The sequence below is a fragment of the Anolis carolinensis genome, chromosome 4, assembly GCF_035594765.1.
Source record: "Anolis carolinensis isolate JA03-04 chromosome 4, rAnoCar3.1.pri, whole genome shotgun sequence".
Classification (NCBI taxonomy): Eukaryota; Metazoa; Chordata; class Lepidosauria; order Squamata; family Dactyloidae; genus Anolis; species Anolis carolinensis.
In genome coordinates this window covers 7,409,726-7,433,027 of record NC_085844.1, presented here as the reverse complement: position 1 = coordinate 7,433,027, position 23,302 = coordinate 7,409,726, and the positions used below count along the sequence as shown (strand labels likewise).

The following is a 23,302-nucleotide window of genomic DNA, read 5'->3' as shown; positions in this document are numbered from 1 at the left end:
TTATTATTATTATTGAGGCTGGGTGGCCGTCTGTCAGGGATGCTTTGCTTGTGCGTTTGGTTCACAGAGGCAGAAGGGGATTGGACTCAATGGCCCAAGGGGTCTCTTCCCTCTTTATTATTGTTGTTTGTTGTTGTTGTTGTTGTTGTTAACATTGAGGCTGGGTGGCCATCTGTCAGGAATGCTTTGCTTGGGCTTTTGGTGCACAGAGGCAGAAGGGGATTGGACTCAATGGCCCAAGGGGTCTCTTCCAACCCTCTTTATTATTATTATTATTATTATTATTATTATTATTATTATTATTATTATTATTATTAACATTGAGGCTGGGTGGCCATCTGTCAGGGGTGCTTTGCTTGTGCTTTCGGTGCACAAAGGCAGAAGAGGGTTGGACTCAATGACCCAAAGGGTCTCTTCCAACCCTCTTTTTATTATTATTGTTGTTGTTATTATTAATACTATTATTAATTATTGCTCGGTGGCCAACTATAGTCCGGCTCTCCAACGGTCTGAAGGATCGTGAACTGGCCCCCTGTTTAAAAAGTTTGGGGACCGCTGTCATAGAGTCTCCACCTCTGAGGGTGCAGCTACTCTTTACTGGAGAATGAATGCAGTTTGAATCACTTAACTGTCATGACTCAATGCTATGGATTTCTAGGAGTTGTAGTTTGGTGCAGCACCAACACTCCTAGGCAGAGAAGGTGAAATACCTTGTAAAACTACAACTTCCCTTGATTTCATTGGACTGAGCCATGGAAGTTGAAGTGGTGCCAAGCTGCATTAATTCCACAGTGTATATGCACCCTGGTTTTCTCTTATCCTCAACAGAATGAGGATAAGAGTATAAAGGAGTGACCCATGTTCAAAGGCGTATCTTCCACCATGGTTGCATAATGCAGTGAAGGAAAACAGAGGCTGGTTCACTTGTTCAGAATTTATGGTTAGCTCCAGATAAAGAAACACAACACTTACCTGTTTCCTACTTCTCTGTCCTTTTGGAAGCAGTGCTTTGGACTTCTCTGCAATTTTCTGCCAATATGGAAAAAATAATTGTAGAATTACAGGTTAGAACTGAAAAGAAATGCACCAGAATCTTTATTCATAATATACTTTTGGGAAAGGGAGGAATAAAATGAGATGGGGGTGAACTAACCATGTGATTTGGAAACAAGAGAATATGTTTTGAAAATGTATTAGGCTTTTGAGAAACTGAAAGTCATGTAAACTTCAAGGATGTCAGGGATATGGAAAGTAAAGACTATATTTTAAAAGTGAAGTGTGAAAAAGTGGCAATTTGTCATGCCAAAAAGTCTCCGGACACACCCAGGCCATTCAGCAAAGGCGAGGAGAAGGCCATAGGAAATTCCAGCACATTGTAATTTATTTAAAAATAAATGAACAGGTAGAATGTCACATGTTTAGCTTCAAGTAGAATATGTAATTCAGTAAAGGAAATTCTTTGAGAAGCAGCAGTATTATTAGAAATATTGCTTTGAAGGTTTTTGGGTGAACTCTCCTAGTGGTTACATTTTTCCAGGGTTGCAAAATGGCAACATTGGAAAGCAGGTGAAACCAACAGGTCATGAGCTAGCAACCTCAACTTTGGGGCTGTAGAAGATGGATTTCCTCCCACTCGAGTTGCCAGGTTGGAGTGGCTTCCTGTAACTTTAAGTGTGGACAGATTGTAGAGCAAGATGCAGAAGACCTGTTCAGCTCCACAGAGAGATGAAGCTACCTTCCAAGTTTCAAATTTTAGCTATAACCATCCCGTTCCAACACAGCTTATTTCCCAGCAGTGGTAAGTAAACAGAAATATTCTGTGATGTCAACAACAAGAAAAGATTTGGTACTTCTCTGGATGTTCTTCTCCCAAGCTTCAGCAATAGTCGTGATGTTTGGCTGTGGCCAAACACTGGAGTATGGAACGTAAGAGATGATGTAAGTGCCATCATTTGGTAGACTGAGCTGTGTGGTATCTATCTTCTCCTGATCTTCTTCAAGACCAACTGCCTCATCACACTAGAGTATGAATCCATTTTAAATCTGATTTTTGCCTTCTGCAGAATTCTGGGGTTTGCAGTTTGGTGAGACCCAGGACTTGTCTGGCTGAGCTGTTTAAAGCCCACTCCCTAAAGCGGATTTAAATGGATCCAATCTTTAGTGTGATGAGGTCCCAAGTTACAGGAGGTCCATCATGTATTCAACCTGGAAGCCCTACCCACCAAAAATAACCAACGTCAACCATGGCATGTTCATAATCTCCCTTTGTTTGTAGACACATCATTTCAGCCCTTTGGAAAAAATTAAGGCAGGCCTATTCATATTGAGAGAAATTACAGAAGAAAACAAAACATATATGAAGTACTTAAACAGAATTGTGGTCAAAAAATAAATGAGAAATGCCCTAATGATATAGGCCGGCTGGTGACTTGTGATCTAGTTTTTGAAATGTAATGTTGAAGTCATGAATTGCAAACCTAGTTCATGTTGTGATTTGACATATTGATTTAGAGACTGTTCTTCAAGATGGTCTAATTTAGGCTATCATAAAGCGTAACGGCCTATAATGGTTCTCAGCAACCATAAACGAAATGGGCAGAGATTAAGAATGACGGAATAATGCATCCGATGGACACTACGTTGGTGATGGATGGTTTTGGGCTAAATGCAACACTTAGTTATGGTTTAAAAAATAATGTGACTTAAATAGGATGCCTGTTTAGTAAAACATGAAAACCAAGGGGAGCATATTCTATAAAAGGATGAACATTCATCACTTAATTCTAGCATCCACTCACAGATATTATCAAAAGTTTTATCCCAATTAGGCAAGAGTGTGAGCATTGATACCTTTTGAACACTCTTCTGTGAAAAAAGCAACTATGAGGGTTATCCAGTATAGGAGAAAACATTTATCATATGCAGTTGAAAGCCACACCCAAATACCATTTCTCAACATAGTCGCCATTCAAATCTAGGCACTTATAGCGATGAATGAGCTTGGCAACTCCTCCCCCACAAAACTCTGCCGCTTGCGTCCCCAATGCAGCATTTTGGTGACGATGCACAGCTGTGGAAAGGGGTGACCGGCTGGTTGAGGACACAAGCGGCAGAGTTTTGTGAGGGAGGAGTTTCCAAGCTCATCATCGCTATGATAAGTGCCTAGATTTGAATGGCGACTATGTTGAGAAGTGGTATTTGGGTGTGGCTTTCAACTGCATATGGTAAATGTTTTCTCCTATACATTGTTCATTTTTAATTCCAAAACGTAGTCTACTGTCTGGATAACCCTCGTATTTTGCATTTAAAAGTTAGCATTTTGAAAAGCAAACAGAAGTCAAAGTCAAGTTGAGCAAACAAATGTTTTTCAAAACACCCCAAGGGCATCTCACTGTGTTACAAACCCCTTTTGCATCAAGGACATTTGTAGCACTCTTTAAATTCCTATTTATCCTTCATTTCAACACAGTTTATACCAAAGGAACAACCTGGGAATCTCTCTTTACCTTTTGTACGGTCCCATACCGCTGAATGGCATCAGAAAGTTGGTTCTTCAGGCGGTCCAGCTGTAGCCGCTCTTGCTACATGAAGCAAAAAGATGAACAAACACTATTAACACAGGAAAAAAGGTATTTGTGTTTGTGCCATCAGTTATTTGCAGATAATGTAATTCAAAGACAACTCTGAGCCCTAAACTGAACACAAGTCCTAGCATATAAGGTCTATGGGGAGACAGGACTTTGAACCTTCCCAGCTATGAATACCTCCTACTGATCTTGCTCCAGTTACTATTTCTCTAACTAAACTAACTCAAAATTGTCACCAAGATAAAATCAAACAGGAGAACAATTGTATAGAAGGACAGGATAAAACAAAACCCACTGGGTAACATTTCGATAAGGACATTTTTAATTGTTTCACAAGGTCTTTCCTGCATTGAACCTGTTGGCTGTGTTAATCTGCTGCCTTAAAGTGCTCACGTATGGTTTAATTTAGATATTTTATGTTATTGGCAGGTGTGTTTTACTGTTATTTCAAATTGATTCATGGACCTGTGCCATGTTGAGGGCTTGCCTGGGCCGTATTTCTTCTGATCTATAGCTCCCGCTAAACAAATTGCCATTCTCAGTAAACAAGATTTAACACCTTGGTGTCAGTTTTCTTTCATTAAGAACATCATGCCATTGTGAAAGTGAATCACAAAGCCCTGTTTCATTGTGGCGGTGAGGCGAAGATGCAAGGACATTCCATTGTATGCAGCTGACAAATACTCTTGCAAATGCAATCACCGGAAAAGGAATCCGCTGTCAGGGCTTGTAGTCCTTTGCAAAAAAATCCCTCTGAATGATCAAATGCATACAGAGAGCAACTGTAGATAGATGATAGGGAACTCTGATTTTATTTATATTGTGTGAGGAATGAATAGGAAAAGAGTCATGAGCAGGGCGATCATGATTGCATTTAAAATATGCTGATCAGATGTGTATGACTGAACAAAAAGCACAGGACAGTAAAAAATGTGTCACACGGCAATGTAATTCACAGAATGACTGTAAGCAAGACACTTAAGGGATATAATTCCAAGCAATCGGGGGAAGGAATGTTTTGCCAGAGAACCAATATTCAGGAGCATTTCTGTGCTTACACTTTAAGAGGAAAACCTTACTTTCAGATTGCTATTTCTCATCAAATTGGCACTGACTTGTGGTGACCCCAGAGTCCTGTCCATCAACTGGATTCATAAAGTCTGATAAACTCAGAAATATGACTTCCTTTATTGGCAGTAAAGTCTCCTTCCTCTTTTCCTACTACCTTCTGCCTGGAATCATTGAATAGGAAGGGACCCCAAGGACCATTCAGCCCAACCCCAGTACAAAAGGGTAATGAAATTTCGGCCTAGGACAAAACAACAAAACTACACATCCCAGAAACACTAAATTTGGCAGCACAACCCCTCATCCATGCCTCTATGTTCATACAACAGAAAGAAAAGAAAAATAAAGTCCTAATTAGAGGGAGAAGAATAATTGTTTTTATCCAATTGCTGCCAGTTAGAAGGCTAAGCTCAGTCAGGGGAAAACCTTTACCCTTTACCTTAACTACCACCAATACCTCAATACTTTATTTCCCATACCACCAGACTTCGCCACAGCAACGCGTGGCCGGGCACAGCTAGTACAGATATATATTACCAAAGCAATCCTTAACGATGGCGATTCAACTTCTGTTTAATTACTTTCAAAGAAGGAGAGGGCATAATCCTTTATAGCAGTCTGTTTCATTCCCAAACAGCTCCTATTGCCAAGATGTTTTTCTTAATGTTCACACTAGCATTGTGAACTTGTAGGTGCACAACGCTTACCAAGGAGTACAACAATTTTTGAGCAGACATGTATAGAAATATTCTGTAAGTTTTGTTTTATTTGGTAAATACAACATATAGATTTTTATTTTTACTTCTACACTCTTCATTCAGGTGCCACAGAGGAATCAATACGTGGCAGCATTAAGAAATGAAATCAAACCAAACACAAGCAAAGTGATTTATCGATTCAGCAGGTTGACAACACTAATGTTGGTTGTAGTTTAGAGATGCACTTGCTTGTACATTCTTTAAGAAAACCTATTATCCCATCTTAGAGAGCAAACCTACCCGATACTCATGTATAAGTCTACAAAAAATAGTCAAAATATCAATCTCAGACACCTGGGTTGACTTATCCATGGGTCAGTACAAGGACTGTACCTTCATTCTTATCTTAGAAGGAACCTCCTTCTTCTCTGAGTAAATCTGTGAAATGCAAGAGCTTTTTCTGTCCTGGGAGTAAGTACAAAAAGAGCCAACCACTTCTACTGGCTCCACCATGGCCTTTTCGGTCTTTTTGAATGCCTAGTTTGGGAATTGGAGGTGACAGCCATAGGGAACTGATTTCTGGAAACCTGTGTGGTGGTGCTCTCACTGTTAACCCTATCTCCTGCCAACCGAGCAGTTTGAAAACATGCACATGTGAGTAGATAAATAGGTACTGCTTCAGCAGGAAAGGTATAAAGATGCTCTAAGCATTCATGCTGGTCACACAACCTGGAAGTGACAACACAGGCTCCTGGGCTTGGAAATGGAGAAAAACACTTCTCCCAGAGCCAGAGAGGAGCTTCCAAAGTCAGATATGAAAAGAGAAGTCTTTATCTTTGTCTGTGTATGTGTGTCTCATTGTATTGCAGCAAGGCACTGAATGTTTGCCTGTATCTGTTTACACTGCAATCCGCTCTGAGTCCTCACAAGGAAAAGGGTGGAATATAAATAGAGTGGTGATGGTGGTGTTGTTGTTGTTGTTGTTGTTGTTGTTGTTGTTGTTGTTGTTGTTCTTCTTCTTCTTCTTCTTCTTCTTCTTCTTCTTCTTCTTATTATTATTATTATTATTATATTTTATGACACAGCAAACAAGATAGATATGCTGGATTTCGTATCACAAAATCACAAGTCGAACACTTCCCAAGTGTCTAGGACTGTGTCATGTATTTTCGGATGATGAGCAAAGATCCCAGCAGGGTGGCCTTTTGCAGTTGGCAGATCGTAATTTTGTCAATGTCTATTGTTTCCAAATGCCGGCTGAGATCTTTTGGCACGGCACCCAATGTGCTCATCACCACCGGGACCACCTGTACTGGTTTCTGCCAGAGCCTTTGAAGTTCAATCTTGAGGTCCTGAGAGCGGCTGAGTTTTTCCTGTTGTTTTTCGTCAATGTGACTGTCCCCTGGGATGGCGACATCAATGATCCAAAGCTTTTTCTTTTCCACAACTGTGATATCTGGTGTGTTGTGTTCCAGAACTTTGTCAGCCTGGATCCAGAAGTCCCACAGTATCTTTGCGTGCTCATTTTCCAACACTTTTGCAGGTTTGTGATCCCACCAGTTCTTTCCTGCTGGGAGGTGGGACTTGAGGCATAAGTTCCAATGAATCATTTTGGCCACATAATTGTGCCTCTGTTTGTAGTCTGTCTTTGCGATTTTCTTATAGCAGCTGAGGATATGATCAAAAGTTTCATTGGCTTCCTTGCACAGTCTACATTTTGGGTCATCAGCTGATTGTTCGATCTTGGCCTTACTTGCCTTTGTCCTGATGGCTTGCTCCTGGGCTGCAAGGATCAGGCCTTCTGTCTCCTTCTTCAAGGTCCCATTCGTGAGCCATAGCCAGGTCTTCTCCTTATCAGCTTTTCCTTCAATTTTGTCAAGGAACTTTCCATGCAATGTTTGTTGTTGTTGTTGTTGTTGTTGTTGTTGTTGTTATAGTGCTTTTCCCTGTCTACAGAAATACAAAAAACCACATTATGCAAAATTATGATTATGAGTATGTTAGCCTTCCAAGTGTGGTGTCTTGGTGGTGGGTACATAGGTGACTGTGGAGTCCTATTCTTGACCTGCATGTTTTTCAACAGTGAAGACATCGGTTTTCGGGTGGAAGGCAGTCCCAGTCAGCATTGGCTTGATACACCTTCCTCTTGGCATGTTTCTCTTTTTCTGTTCACCAACAGTCTGTTTTTTGTTCTTGAGTTGGGAGTATAGTAATTGCTTTGGGAGACGGTGATCGGGCATTCAGACAACATGACCAGTCCAGTGGAGTTGATGGCGTAGGAGCATCGCTTCAATGCTGGTGGTCTTTGCTTCTTCCAGCACACTGACATTTGTCGGCCTGTCTTCTGAAGAGATTGGCAGGATTTTTCAAAAGTAGCACTGATGGGATCATTCCAGGAGTTGAGTGTGACGTCTGTAGAAAGTCCATGTTTTGCAAGCGTATAAAAGGGTTGGGAGGACAAGAGCTTCATAAACAAGCACCTGGGTATCCCTACAGATGTCCTGATTCTCAGACACTCCCTGTTTCATTCAGAAGAATGCTGCACTCGCAGAGCTCAGGAGGTGTTGTATATCAGTCTAAATGTTGGCTTTTGTGGAGACGTAGTTGCCAAGGTAGCGGAAATGGTCAACATTTTCTAATGTATTTCTGACATTAGAGACGGATTGGCTGGTAACTCCTGGAAGAGCATTTTGGTTTTGTTAATGTTCAATGAGAGGCCACGTTTCTTGTATGCTTCTACAAAGGTGTTTAGAGTGACTTGTACGTCTTCGTCTGAATGCGCACAGACTATGTTATTGTCGGCATTTTGGACTTCTGTAACAGATGTTGTTGTGACCTTGGTTTTGCGCAACATCGCAAACACAACAACAAAAAGCATAGCACCACTGCTGTGTAACTCCATGTGCTTCAAAGCACAATGTGTTCTTGGTGAAGGAGTTAGGCATAGTCTTTTTTCCTTAAATAACATTCGTCTCACTTTTTTCGATGGCTTCTTTTTCTACTCTCTTGTGCTCCAATTGTAACTTTTGCTGCAGTCCCAACACAGATGGAAATGGCATTCCTGTGTCAGAAACAGAAATGCTTTCTTTTCTTTTCTATTTTTGCTTGTCTTCATTTGACTTCCCACTGGAGCCAATTTGTGTCACGGAAAATGTCTCCAGATGTACGAAAAGCAACCAATTTCTTGCATCTCGATAAAAGGTCTTGGGAAGAAATATTTCATTTCATCTCACCTCAGTTTTCACTTGGTAACTCAATAATGCCACAGGCCACTGCCTCTACATGGGTGTGGTGGTGATGGTGGTGTTGTGTGTGTGTGTGTTTGCAGCTAGGCTCTGATGCAGTGTTCCTAAAGACTACTTATTGGGTTCAGTTACTTTATTTCTAGTAGAGAATCCTCTACTAATATAAGAACAAAGGAGTTTGTAACAGAATCACAAGAGAGTTGTATGGGCTATCTAATCCATACGCTCTTCCCTTTGCCATGAAGTAATACACAGTTTAGGTCCCTTCCACACAACTATATAACCCAGAATATAAAGTCAGATAATTCACAATATCTGCTTTGAACTGGATTATCTGAATCCACACTGCCATATAATCCAGGTCATTGTGGATTTTATACAGCTGTTTGGAGGGGGCCTAAAGTACAACCAAACAAAAGGTAAGCAAGCTTCTCACAACCTCTGAGGATGCCTGCCATAGATGTGGGTGAAACGTCAGGAGAGAATGCTTCAGGAACATGGGCACAAAGCCCAGAAAATTCACAGCAACCCAATTGAACTTCTGTTTAAAGAAGTCCAAAGAAAGAGAATCAAGTACCCTCCAAAGCAGCCTGTCTTATTGCCAAACAGTTCCCACAGCCAAGAGGTTTCTCTTAACGTTTAGGTGGAATCTCTTTTGTTGCTGTATGCAATCATTGGTTCATGTGCAGAAAATCAGACTGCTCCATATTTAATATGACTTCTCTTCAGATATTTCAGCCAGGTTGTATCATAACAACTCTCAATCTTCGCTACTTCAAGCCTGCTCTGTTTCCTAATCTGTTGCTTGTAGGGCTTAGGTTTTTTTCCAGCAGTCATCACGATCACTGCTACAAATGGCATGAGCGTGGATCATTCAAATCATCTCAGGTGTGCATACTGTTAGGAAGAGGACAACTATCACAGTCTTCTTGGCTAATTGTACATTATATTACAATAAGCTTCCTGTAACCAAATAATCCATATATGTGGTTTACTTACCTGCGTTTGGAAAAATCAAATCTCTGTGAATCTGCTAGATCTCACAAATGATTCCATAGTGGTTACAAGAGAGTTGCATTGCAGGATACTAATTTTATGGAAGGCCATTACAAAGAGATGAGGGGGAGATTCTTCAGGGGAGGAAATTCATTTTCAAAAAGATGAAACGACAATCCCACATGGGTTTACATAAAATAAAACCTCATTAAACTCCACAAGATGCATACCTAGGTATAATGCAACAATGTCAACAAGGACAAATGTAAGATACTCCACATGGGCAGGAAAAAAAATGAAATGCAAAGATACAGGATGGGTGATGCCTGGCTCAACAACAATCCATGTGAGAAAGATCTTGGAGTCTTTGTGGAGAACAAGCAGAACATGAGACAACAGTGTGATGCAGCAGCTAAAAAAGCCAATGGGATTTTGGCCTGCATCAAAAGGAGTTTAGTGTCTAGATCAAGAGAAGTCATGGTGCCTCTCTATTCAGTTTTGGTCAGATCTCACCTGGAATACTGTGCACCACATTTTAAAGGAGATATTTACTCTAAGGTGGAAGGTGTCCAGAGAAAGAGGGTGACTAAAAGGATCAAAGGTCTGGAGACCATGAATCCCTATGAGGAGTGTCTTAAAGAACTGGGTCTGTTTAGCCTGCAGAAGAGAAGGTTGAGAGGCGACATGAGAGCCATGTATAAATTTGTGAAAGGGTGTCATAAGGAAGAAGGATCAGACTTGTTTTCTGCTGCCTTTGAAACTAAGAGTAGGAGTAATGGGTTCAACCTACAGGAAAGGAGATTCCACCTGAACAGGAAGAACTTCCTGACCTTATGAGCTGTTCAACAGTGGAACTCTCTGCCTCAGAGTGTAGTGGAAGCTCCTTCCTTGGAGGCTTTTAAACAGAGGTTGGATGGCCATCTATTGGGGGTGCTTTGATTGTACTTTTCCTGCATGGCAGAAACGGGTTGGACTAGATGGCCCATGTGGTCTCTTCCAACTCTATGATTCTATGAGTCTATTTTTCTAGATAGGTTGTATAGTATTTTGAATCACTCAGAATTTCCACTGAATAGTCTCAAAGGTCACTTACCCTGGAAGAACCTCGGATGACCTCAGATAACTGTCGGATAGCATTTGTGCAAGTTGTAATGGTTTTGTTGGTCTCTTGCTGTGTTGTGTGCCTTTACAAAGGAAACAATTAAAAACAAAGGTCAACAGCATTTTCAACGAAGAAATAAGAATCATTATCATAAAATCTTATAAGACAGCTCTTTGGCTCATGCAGCCTCTCTTGTTTTATGCATATACATAAAATATCTGCAAACACAAAGACACGGGATTTGGAAGAGTTCAGAAGAGGTCCAGGCTTACAAGGACTTTGGCTCATGGTGATCCTATGAATCAAAGACCCCCAACTCATCATATGATGAACCATCCTGCTCAGATCTTGGCAACTCAGGGCTGTGCCTTCCTTGACTGAGTCATGTCTCCTCATGATTCATGTCTTCTCATAATGTGCCCAACATATGAGAGCCTTGGTTTATTCATTTTACCTTCCAGAGAGAGGCTGGATGGCCATCTCTCGGGGGTGCTTTGAATGTGATTTCCTGATTTTGGCAGAGGGTTGTACTGGATGGCCCATGAGGTCTCTTCCAACTCTATTATTCTATGATTCTATGATTCTATGCTCTGAGACCCACTCATTTGTCTTTATAACTGCCAACTACCGTATATTTGCAGAACTCTCATCTGATACTGTCATTCTAATTCTAATGAATTGGTTTGCTTTCATGCTTTTAATCCTTTGTTCAGCTTGGAAACCATGCTTCTAATAATGTAGCCTAACACAACGTTCATATCCGTTGCTGCAATGTCAGACTGTTAGTTCATGTTCAGTTTATAATCACCAACAGCCCTAAACCCATTTTTACATGTACTGCTACCATGCCTTTTCCAGCAAGTTTCATTATTTATTTATTTACAGGATTTATATTCCGCCCTTCTCACCCCAAAGGGGACTCAGGGAAGATTACAGAACATATATATGTGGCAATCATTCAATGCTGTTTCTACACTGACAAGAACAGACAATTGTACATAAACAGAGGTACATATAGGCTTTTCGAATCTTCAGCATCTTGGAGGTTTCTGCTCGTTCCAGCCATGGGCGGGCGGGGGCTGTCATTCCATCTCCCTACCAAAGAGCTTTATTTGTAAACTTCCTCCTTGATCAAATTTCCAGCATTTTTTTCCTGACATTTCATTATAGATGCCTTAAAATACCTCCCTGCTTGTAAGCAATACCTATTTATCTACTCACATTTTGCTTTCGAACCACTAGGTAGGCAGAAGCTGGGCTAAAGGCCAGGAGCTCACCCTGACCTGGGCTTCAAACTGTCAACCTTTTGACCGACAAGATTTATTGCATCTGGTGGTTTAACCTTCTTTGATAAAGCCAGGCCAAGTTAAGTCACTGCATGATATGTTCAAAGTACACTAGCCTCATCATAGAATGGGATTATTGCTTCATTTACATTGGAAACTATAGTTCTATTGAAGGCTAAAAACTGCCTTCTTTGCTGAGTCAAGTTCAATTTAAGATCAACAATAATCCCAAGATTCTTTTCTCCTGAGTACTGCCAAGACAGGTATATTATACTACAATGACATATTGGTTTTTTTGTGGCTGAAATCTAGAAATTTCCATTTGTCTCAGTTGGATTCTAGCAGTTTTGGTCACATTTTCTATAGTCCCATAAAAATGACTCTTTGCATATATACACAAAACATAGTTTTTTCATTTGCAGGGGGGGGGGGAAATAGAAGAACTCCTGGTGACATCTACTTGGACCTGAATGAATGTGTTATGTGTTTGGTAGCTTCACCTCTGCGTAAAATCTTTGCAGTGTGTCTCCATTTGCAACAGGTCCTATTCTCAAGAGCTTTAAAAAAGCAAACACAGGTAGAACAGCTGGCTGTGATTAAGAAAAAGAAACACACTGCAATTTTATGCACAGTAACCAGCAATTGTATAAATGGGAACTTAGTGTTCCATGAAGGCAACATCTCCTCAGCTACTGAGCAATGCCTCAGATACACATAGCACTGAACTGAAAGCAAAAAAGACAAGACAAGAGGCCATAATTTTGTCTCTCCGAGCCAAAGAATCCAAGATAAAACCACACAGAGCAAACACTCTTACAAATGCTTTGTTACATTAAAAGACTTGGCAGTGTGGACTTCATTCAGCTACCACATAGTGATTTTTGTTCATTGATGTTTCCTATGTTTATAGCACTTGCTGCTTTGAGTGTTAGTCGATTTAATTACTCTTAAAAAGTTTCAAACTGAGTGGAAAAATTCCATTTTTCCAGTACTCCCAAATACCCAACAGAAATTATTGATACAAAAATAGGTAAAGGTAAAGGTTTCCCCTGATGTTAAGTCCAGTCATGTCTGACTCTGGGGGTTGGTGCTCATCTCCATTTCTAAGCCGAAGAGCCGGCGTTGTCCATAGACACCTCCAAGGTCATGTGGCCAGCATGACTGCATGGAGCACCGTTACCTTCCCGCCGGAGCGATATCTATTGATCTACTCACATTTGCATGTTTTCGAACTGCTAGGTTGGCAGGAGCTGGGGCTAACAGTGGGCGCTCATTCCGCTCCCGGGATTTGAACCTGGGACCTTTTGGTCCGCAAGTTCAGCAGCTCAGCGCTTTAACACACTGTGCCACCAGGGGCATATATATATATATATATATATATATATATATATATATATATATATATGAGGAATCCCTCTTGCTGTATTGTAGGGTGACAGTCCTTGGAATCCAGTTCTTTCTGCCTGAGACATCCCTTTAATTATCTTCTTCCTGTCCCATGGGGAGAAGTAAAGCTACTAATAAAAATAATACTGACATATCTTATTACTGTTCTGCATTAAAATAAAATAAAAATGCTGGGGGAGGTGACGTTCCAAAAAAAGCTTTCCAAGTTTTAATGAAGATCCCAGCAGAACCGAAAGTAAATTAAATCTAATCACCATTTGATTTATGAATGATCTCCAGGAGTGAAGGCACGCAAGTTAATTATATCTGACAGTACGGTGCTGTGGATGGTAGTGAATATTGAGGTTTTGTTGAGAACAAGCTTGGGGTGCAGCAAGGAAAAGACAAGGACCGCAGGACAATGGCAAAGCTTTCGCAAACTCAAGCTTCGGGGAAAGTCTACATCAGCTCACCTTGAATTCATTTCTGGCTGTTCTCATGATGATAGCCTACTTCCAATAAAATTTACATGTTTTTCAGGGTCAAAACAGCTTTGTCTAACTATGGGCAAAGTCAAAGGATTCTCCAGAGTTTTCTGGAAATTCCAGAGTATCCTGTAAGTTTGAGACAGTCTGGACAATGACCAGAGTAAGGAAACAACAATTAGTAGGGAAATGGGGCAAGAAACTACCATATTTTCTGGTGTATAAAACGACTTTTTAACCCAGGAAAATCTTCTCAGAAGTCAGGGGTCGATAGTGTATATGGGCAAACTTCATTTTTATTTGGTGTGTGTTGGAAGAGGGGTAGTCTTATACAGCGAGTATATCCCAAACTCTATATTTTAACTGGAAAAGTTGGGGGTCGTTTTATATGCCCAGCCATCTTATATGCCGGCAAATATGGTAAATGTGAAAGGCACTCAACTCTTCCATAGCTAAGCCTTCCATTTTGTGACATGGAAACTCCAGGCCACCTCAGGCTTAGATATCACCGGGTCCTGTTTGGTGCTAAATATGGATAAGGTAAAGGTAAAAGTTTTCCCCTGACGTTAAGTCCAGTCATGTTTGACTCTGGGGGTTGGTGCTCATCTCCATTTCTAAGCTGAAGAGCCGGCGTTGTCCGTAGACACCTCCAAGGTCATGTGGCCGGCATGACTGCATGGAGCGCCGTTACCTTCCCGCTGGACCGGTACCTATAGATCTACTCACATTGGCATGTTTCCGAACTGCTAGGTTGGCAGGAGCTGGAGCTAACAGCGGCTGCTCATGCCGCTCCCGGGATTTGAACCTGGGACCTTTCGGTCTCCAGTTCAGTGCTTTAGCGCACTTCGCCACCGAGGTTCCTTAAGTATGGATACTGAACAATATTATGTCTTTCCAAGTGAAGAATATTCCTTCCCCTGATGGTTTGGAAACATGTTGTGTTGTGTCAAACTTGGCTGCTTCTTGGCAGTCCTTTGGGTGAATGGTTATTGTATGCTACACCTGGCACTTGGTTTGAAATTTTGGATTCTGTGAGTTGCAGTTACCAAAATATCCCTCCCCTTCAAACTTACATTTTATTGCATGTTGCCTTGATCATATATTTTAGTGGAAAGGTGACCTGTAAATATCCTTGGACAGAGGGGCATCTACACTTATCAAAATAACTCAAAGTACTATGTTCTGGAACTGCTTCAATGCAGCCTAGGACCATCTCTGAACCTCATTGATCATTTACACAACTGGCCCAAGTGCATTATGGGTTCACTGCAACTGTGTAACAGGCCAGACGTGGCTCCTGCCCTGGGTCTTGTAGAGCATCTTGAGTTTCTGCTCACATGGGTAGATGCCCTGCTGTGATCTCTACAGAAGCAACAATGCCAGCAAGTGAGTATGTTGGAGGTGCAGACAGTGGATCAGGCCAGACCCAGCCTCATCCAGGTTTCCAAAACTCTGGGATCACTGCAGAGCTTCCTGGAAGTACCAAAGTAAATCCCATTTTATCTACACACAGATTAGTGTTTGGAGGTAGCATTTCTTATGCAAATCTAGCCGTGCCTTGTCGGTGGTGGAGAGACGAGTCCATTTTCAGTTGTGTAGACATGGCTCAAAACTAACATTTGCAAAATAGCAAAGGAATATTGGAAAAAAATACACGAAACAATACAAAAAAATCTTCAAAACAAACTTTCAACTGAAACCTGAGTACTTTCTATTAGGAATGACCGATATGAACTTTAATAAGAACCAAGAGATTCTATTTAACTATTTTGTAACAGCTGCCAGAATAGTTTATGCAAAGAAATGGAAATCAACAGAAATACCAACTAAAGAAGAATGGATATTAAAGATTATGGACATAAAGAACATGGATATTCTGACATATTACCTGAAAACCCATCAGGGTAAACCAGTTAAAAAAATGGACTGGACATTACTGATAACTTACATAGAACAAGAGGAACTTTTTATAAACACACAAGGACAGAGTGGACAAATGAATAGTAATTGATACAAAATATTTTTATTTCACCTTGAAGGAAAGATGGGAAGTACAATCCTTTTTTTTCTATTTTATCTTATTTTTAACTTTTTCATTCTCTTTTTTTTACTTCCTTTTGATTTTTCTCTCTTTTTTCCCCCTCTCCCTCTTTTTTTTTACATATATCACACCCTCCCTTTTCACTTTCTTTTCTATATTTATTATTGTTCTCACACTTTTTATGTTCAAAAACACTCAATAAAAAAATTATGAAAAAACAAAACAAAACAAAACTAACATTTCCTGACTCATGGACCATGAACATGCTAGAATTTTCCAGACAACCACAGATCTGATCTGAATAAATGCATGGACAGATTATCCGAGTGGGAAGTGTCATTTCCAACTCAAGCAAAGAACAAATAAGCTGTAACTGGGTTAAGTAGCATTTTATGGCCAAGAAATGCCACCTCAATTTGTCCTTTAGTTGTTCTCCCCCTGTCCTTCTGTTTATATATGAGGAGACAGATTAAAACATCTTGCATTTATATAGCCAGGAGACATTTACTGCTGAAATAAACACTGCGGAAATGCAAGCAAGGAAACCCACCTGCTGCACAGTCTTGGGACCACAAAAACAAACTCTACCCTCATGTCCCAAATTACACCCAGATTGACGCTTAAAGCATGTTGTTGGTTTTAAGCACAGGGCATAATTTTCTACAGTGGAGCATCTGGACACACAAAATACACTCCTCTGATTCTCCTTGTATGGCTGTCTTTGATGTCATGGGTTTACAAAACATGGAGGGATCCCAAAGTCTGCTGGTAACTAAACCATTGCTGTGACTATGGATGGGATCATGGTTTTGTTCATTTGAAATATGGGTCTGGAGTATGGATATTATGGGCTGCCAAAACATAGATGAATTAGTCCTAGAGCAAATCAAGTTTGAACTCTCCTTAGAAGCCAAGATGACTAAGCTGAGGCAGCCATACTCTGGCCGTATCGTAATAAAACAAGACATGTGAGAAAAGGCAATCATGTTGGATAAGGTGAAGGCAATAGGAAAAGGAGACCACATTCCAAATAGATAGCCTCAATCCAAGATGACACCACTGCCCGGGGCTTCATTAGGTGCATCTATACTGTACAATTGATGCAGTTTGACATCACTTTAACTGTCATGGATGAATAATAGAGTTGGAAGAGACTTCTTTGGTGATCCAGTCCAACCCCATTCTGCCAAGAAGCAGGAAAATTGCATTCGAAGCATTCCGAACAGATGTTTAAAAGCCTCCAGCCTATGTTTAAAAGCCTCCAAAGATGCTCCGGGGCAGGGAGTTCCACTGCTGAACAGTTCTCAAAGTGAGGAAGTTCTTCCTAATTTTTATTTATTTATTTACAGTATTTATATTCCACCCTTCTCAACCCGAAGGGGACTCAGGGCGGATTACAATGAACACATATATGGCAAACATTCAATGCCAACAGACAAACAACATATATAGACAGACACAGAGGCATTTAACATTTTTTCCAGCTTCACGATTCCGGCCACAGGGGGAGCTGTTGCTTCACTGTCCATTAGTGGCTGTACTTCCTTATTCCTTTCCTCGTGTTTTGCTGGCAGTTTTATGATGTTGTAAATTAGTTAAATTAGCCTCCCGCATAAAGCGTAACTAAATTTCCCTAATTGACAGATGCAACTGTCTTTCGGGGCTGCATAGGTCAACAGCAAGCCGGGCTATTTAATGGTTGGGGGCTTAACCCGACCCGGGCTTCGAACTCATAACCTCTCGGTCAGTAGTGATTTATTGCAGCTGGTTACTAGCCAGCTGCGCCACAGCCCGGGTGGAATCTCCCTTTCTGTCGTTTGAAGCCATTGTTCCGCGTCCTTCAGGACAGCAGAAAACAAGCTTACTCTCTCCTCCCTATGACTTCCCCTCACATATTTGTACATGGCTTGGCTATTATGTCTCCTCTCAGCCTTCTCTTCTACACGCTAAACACGCCTAGCTCTTTAAGCCACTCCTCATAGGGCTTGTTTTCCAGAGCCTTGATTATTTGAGTCACCCTCCTCTGGACACATTCCAGCCTGTCAACATCTCCCTACAATTGTGGTGGCATGACTTCCGTGGATCTAGACACTAAACTGCTATTTATGCAGGACAAAATCCCATTGGCTTTTTAGATGAGGCATAACATAGCTGGCTCGTGTTTAACTTGTTGCCCACAAGGACCCCAAGATCTTTTTCATACACACTGCTATCATAGAATCATAGAATAACAGAGTTGGAAGAGACCTCATGGGCCATCCTGTCCAACCCCCTGCCAAGAAGCAGGAAATCACATTCAAAGCTCCTATCCAGCCAGGCTGAATGCTATGGAATCACGGCAGTTGTATTTTACAAAGTCTTTCGCCTTCCTTGCCAAAGAGTGTTGGCTCCTCACCAAACTGCAACTCCCAAAATGTCAAAGCATTGATCACTGGCAGTTAAAATGGTATTAATTTGCATTAGTTCCACAGTGCAGATACACCCTTAGAGAACACTGAATTTTTCAAGAAGTCTCTGCATTGCTACCTCTGGGGGAGGGAAAAAAACAACGTTAAGCATTATTTTCCCCAATAAAGGCTTTGGTTTTGCAATTGTTTCAGAATGATCCAAATCATTTTTCCCCCACCAGCTAGAATCCTTACTGTTTCTGTCACCATTAGTACAATGTGTGCTGTTCTGCCATCAGAAGTTAAAGTTCACCTTTTCCCAAGATGATTAAAATTTAAAATAATTCTAACAATTCTGAATCGCTCCACAATGAATCTCATTTACTCTGTAATGTACAATGAATTCATTTCTGTCCTAAATGAAGTGTAATTAATATGATAATTTTAATGCATTAAAATAAATTAAATCTTTAAAAATATATCTGTAATATAATCATTATAAATTAATCTTTTTTAAAATATATATATATATATATACCAATTAATTAATCCTTTCTGGGTTTGGAGGGATTTTCTTTCTTAATACTAACATGTTTATTGTAATAAAATTAATCTGTCATACATTCTGCTGTAATACATATATATTTATTCTCCTTTATCCATTGTTAATTGGGTTTATGTCCATATTTATCAATTGTATCTATTGAAATGCCTTTTTGAGCTCCAACTTCTTCCTCTTAAGGCAAGGATAGGAAACTTCATGGAAGTCAATGGCCAGTTTTCCAACCCACACCCAAATGCACCAGAATACAAGATGAGTATCTCTTATTCAGAATGCTTGGAACCAGAGGCGTTTTAGATATCTGATTTCTATCAATTTTAGAACACCTGTATTTGCATATAGTGAGACATCTTGGAGATAGGTCCCAAGTCTAAACACAAAATTCACTTTTGATTCATATAGACCAGTGGTTCTCAACCTGTGGGTCCCCAGGTGTTTTGGCCTTCAACTCCCAGAAATCCTAACAGCTGGTAAACTGGGTTGGATTTCTGGGAGTTGAAGGCCAAAACACCTGGGGACCCACAGGTTGAGAACCACTGATATACACCATATTCACATAACCTGAAGATAATTCCATGCAATATTTTTAAATAATGTTGTGCATGAAACTGTGATGTCCCATGGGCCATGGAGTCCTGATCCCAGTGCCATTGTGGCTGATGAGGAGGAAAACAGGGGATTTTTGCCGGCTCAGCAAGAGCCGGAATCTTTCCAGATGCCTGTTGTTGATGTTTCTACCCGAGAGCCCATTAAGGAAGACCTTGACCAGGCCTTTCCCACTGCCTCCCCTCCTTTTCCCAGGAAACAGTTCTATGCGGCGGGCAGGGGCGAGAAAGAGCAGGTTCGGAGGAGCTTGAGAATAGCAGCTAAACAAGACGTTAATTAGCCATGTTCCCCTGGGTAATTCTAGGGAGGGACGCATCTGGAGGGAGATGTGTTTCATTCTCCTTTCCCTTGGGAAAGGAAGTTCAGGACACCTGCTTTGCAGAGAAATGAAACCGGGATAAAAGTGCCCGACACGAAGAATTCCGTGCGGAGTCAACAGATCAACTTCGGGAGTGATTTCGTGGTTCCAGCCAAGTGTGGACTTCGCAAAATCCGCAACTCCAGTTCCTTGCCTTGCCTTGTCTAGCCAAGTATTCAAGAACTATCTTGCCTTGTTTCCAGCCTTGGACCTTGCTTCTAGTATTAAGCCTTGTTTCTAATTTTGCTGTGGACTTACTCTGAACTTTGAAAGGAATCTGGACGTTTCCCCACGCTATTGCTTGCAAACAGAGTGTGTTTCGGTTTGGATCTACATCTTTGGACTCTAATATAAAATATTGAACAATATAATTTTGGACTATTTCTGACCTTCCCTGAAAGGTCTTTTATTGGACTATATTTCCTACTTGTTTTTATTATTCTTACATATTCCCATAATAAAGATATTAGATAGTTTTTGGCCTCCGTGTGTCGGTTCTTAGTGCTCTCGTTGCCCTGGGCGTGACAGAAACAAAGGTTGGGTACACTGAACCAAAAGAAAAGAAAGGTGTCATTATTTCAGCCATCCATCTGGATAATTTGATATTTTTTAATATTTGTGAAATTTGGATTAGGGATAGTCATCCTCAGCCTTGCTTTCCAGAGCTTTCTAATTCAACAGTTTAAATAAATTTTCATCATTTCCTGTAAGATGTTGGAAATCAAAACAGGGTAAAGCAAGGTATTTTAGAGGGAGTGTGGCTTTGAAGATGGTCCAGGTGGGTTGCATGTTTGAAAATATTAGGGGAAAATTGAACACAATTTTCAGGTGATTTCCGGATTAGAAATTGTACTGGTTTTCTGAAAACAAATTTAAAAAACAGCTTTGCAAAATTGTTGGGACCTTCATGTGCCATGAAAATCGACAATTACAACACCTCTGCCATCTAACTGAAGAAATGGACCCCACCCCTCTAGAAGTCACCCATGATGATTCAGAACAAAATACAAACTCAGTCAACACATGAAAAGTCTTTGGTGCACTCAAAACATTCATCCTATTTTGCTGTCATCTTCCTCCTCTTCCTTTACCTCCAAAGACTATGTTTGGTTTAACTGTATGAGCTCACAAGCAGAACATGATGAGAATGAGTATTCTGACTGCTTTTCTCTTTCTCTGTCATTACTTATTTATTTACTTCATTTATATCCCACTTTTCTCACCCCACAGGGTACTCAAGGTAGATTACAAAATCTGGCAAGAATTCAATGCCAAATTCAATAGCATTTATGTGTTTTAAATGCAATTTTAATCCTTGTTTTGTTGTTTTAATTGATATATTGTATTACTGTTTTATCTTTTTTTATATTGTGATTTGTATTATGTTGCTTATATTTTGTCCTTATGTTGTTTGGGCCTCTGCCCCATGTAAGCCACCCCGAGTCCCCGCGGGGAGATGGTGGCGGGGTATAAATAAAGTTTTATTATTATTTATTATTATTAAATCATAGGCATTACAATGAAAACAGTAAAACAATAAAATATACCCTATCAAACTATAAAACAATAAAATCATATAAGCAAATAAAACAATGAAACAGATTAAAAGCATATAACACATTAAAACATAAAGTGCCAATTCATGATTTTATACTTAGTAATTAGTCCATAGTCATTATCCAAACTGCTGAAGCTGAATTCCGTATTAGCCTTTTCTCTGAATGCGTACAAAACCAGGTCTTTGCTTTTTTTCTGAAGACTAGAAGGGATGGGGCCTGGCTGATGTCACTAAGGAGGGAGTTCCACAACTAAGGAGCCACACTAAGAAGGCCCTGTCTCTCATCTCCATCAATCACACTTGCAAAGAAGGTGGGACCGAGAGTAGGGCTTTCCCAGCCAATCTTAAAGCTCTAGTTGGCTCATAAAGGAGGATAAGTTCAAACAGGTTAGTTGGACCTGAACCATTTAGGGCTTTATAGGCTAAAACAAGCACTTTGAATTGAGCCTGGTAGCAGACTGGCAACTAGAGGAGCTGACATAACAAGGGGGTTGTATGATCCCTGTGTACACTGCTCCGGTGAGGAATCTGCTGCCTGTTGGACTATTTGAGGCTTCCAGGCAGTCTTCAGGGACAGCCCCGCATAGAGCGCATTGCAGTAATCTATCCAAGATGTAACAAGAGCATGGACCACTGTGGCCAAGTCTGACTTCCCAAGGTATGGGTGCAACAGGCGCACAAGTTTTAATTGTACAAAAGCTCACCTGGCCACCACCAAAACCTGGGGTTCCAGGCTCAGTGATGAATCCAGGATCATTCCCAAGCTGTGACCATGCATCTTCAAGGAGGAGTCTAACCACGTCATTAAGGACATAGCACCTCCAAATATGTAGTCTATGAGAGCTAACACAAGCTACCACAGCTAACATAAAATTGTCTTGCCAAGGAGAAAAATAATCCTATTTATCATGAAAATTGGGTTTGAAAACAAGGACTAGGAACCATGTTGGCATCATTATTGATATGGGTGTGCCTTCTGAACATGGGTGGTACATCCTGATTAGATTTCCACATAGATATTTGTGGGGAGATTTTTCCAGCATTTCCAGAAAACGATGGGGTCAATGCCCAGAAAGCACAATAAAGGATATTGAAGAAGTACAGCCAGGGATATCTGTAGCATATCCAACATGAATGCAGATGGAATATAGATTTCTCAAGGTGAAAATGTAATCATATGCCTAACAAGCCAAGCCTGAAAGAACCCTCTCTGGAATACTGCATGTGACCATTAAAACTGATTTCTTTCCAAAGGAGTGGAGGATTGAAGTTGAAATTTCACTTCAAACATGACTACAGAAAGGTTTCGGCATTAACAACCTACTCTCTATCTTGTCTTGGGAGAGATTTCCAGACATGCTTCCTAATAAAGAAGCAATCCTAAAAATGGCACACAACAATTCAGGCTTTAGGTCTCCTTCACATAACACCTTTCTAGCAATGATATTGATTTAAAATATGGAATCCTCGGACATGAAATGTGGAGTAAATATACAGCTTGCAGGTAAATAATTCTGCATAACCCTAGAAATGATGAACAGCAAGATTTTATAAAATACTGCAATGACAATCAAAGTGGTATTAAATTGCTATAATGGTGAAGTGTGAACAGGATGATAAAAAAGTCACCACTCATGTATAAATCTAGATATTTGTGACAGAGAATCAACCCTGAAAACCTGGATCAATTTGTACTTGGGTCAATGTAAGTACTGTATCTAAACTCTTATTACAAAAAGAATCATCTCTGAGTTGGATGGTGAAAGATTTGTCCATCCTGGAGGAACATAAAAGAAGCACTGATGTTCTTTGTTCTCTCCATTACAGTATTGCATCTGGCCTTTTTGGAAATTTGGGTGGGTAAATGCTGGTGGCCAAAGATGGCTGGCTTCCCAAAGAGGTGGGTATTGATGCTTTCCCCTCTTTTCATAACTTTT

General features: G+C 40.5%; 1 protein-coding gene across 3 annotated transcripts in view; it reads right to left on the bottom strand.

Moving 5' to 3' along the window:
- The window catches only part of tsnare1 (t-SNARE domain containing 1), a 495,360-nt gene that overhangs the window by 255,336 nt on the left and 216,722 nt on the right, over positions 1–23,302 (bottom strand). For all 3 annotated transcript variants that reach the window (XM_008115495.3, XM_003223925.3, XM_062979952.1), the window contains exons 6-8: positions 10,688–10,778; positions 3,507–3,581; positions 973–1,029 (exon numbers count right to left, since the gene is read on the bottom strand). In XM_008115495.3, coding sequence (XP_008113702.2) covers positions 973–1,029; positions 3,507–3,581; positions 10,688–10,778 — 223 coding nt within the window. The remainder of the gene's footprint in view (positions 1–972; positions 1,030–3,506; positions 3,582–10,687; positions 10,779–23,302) is intronic.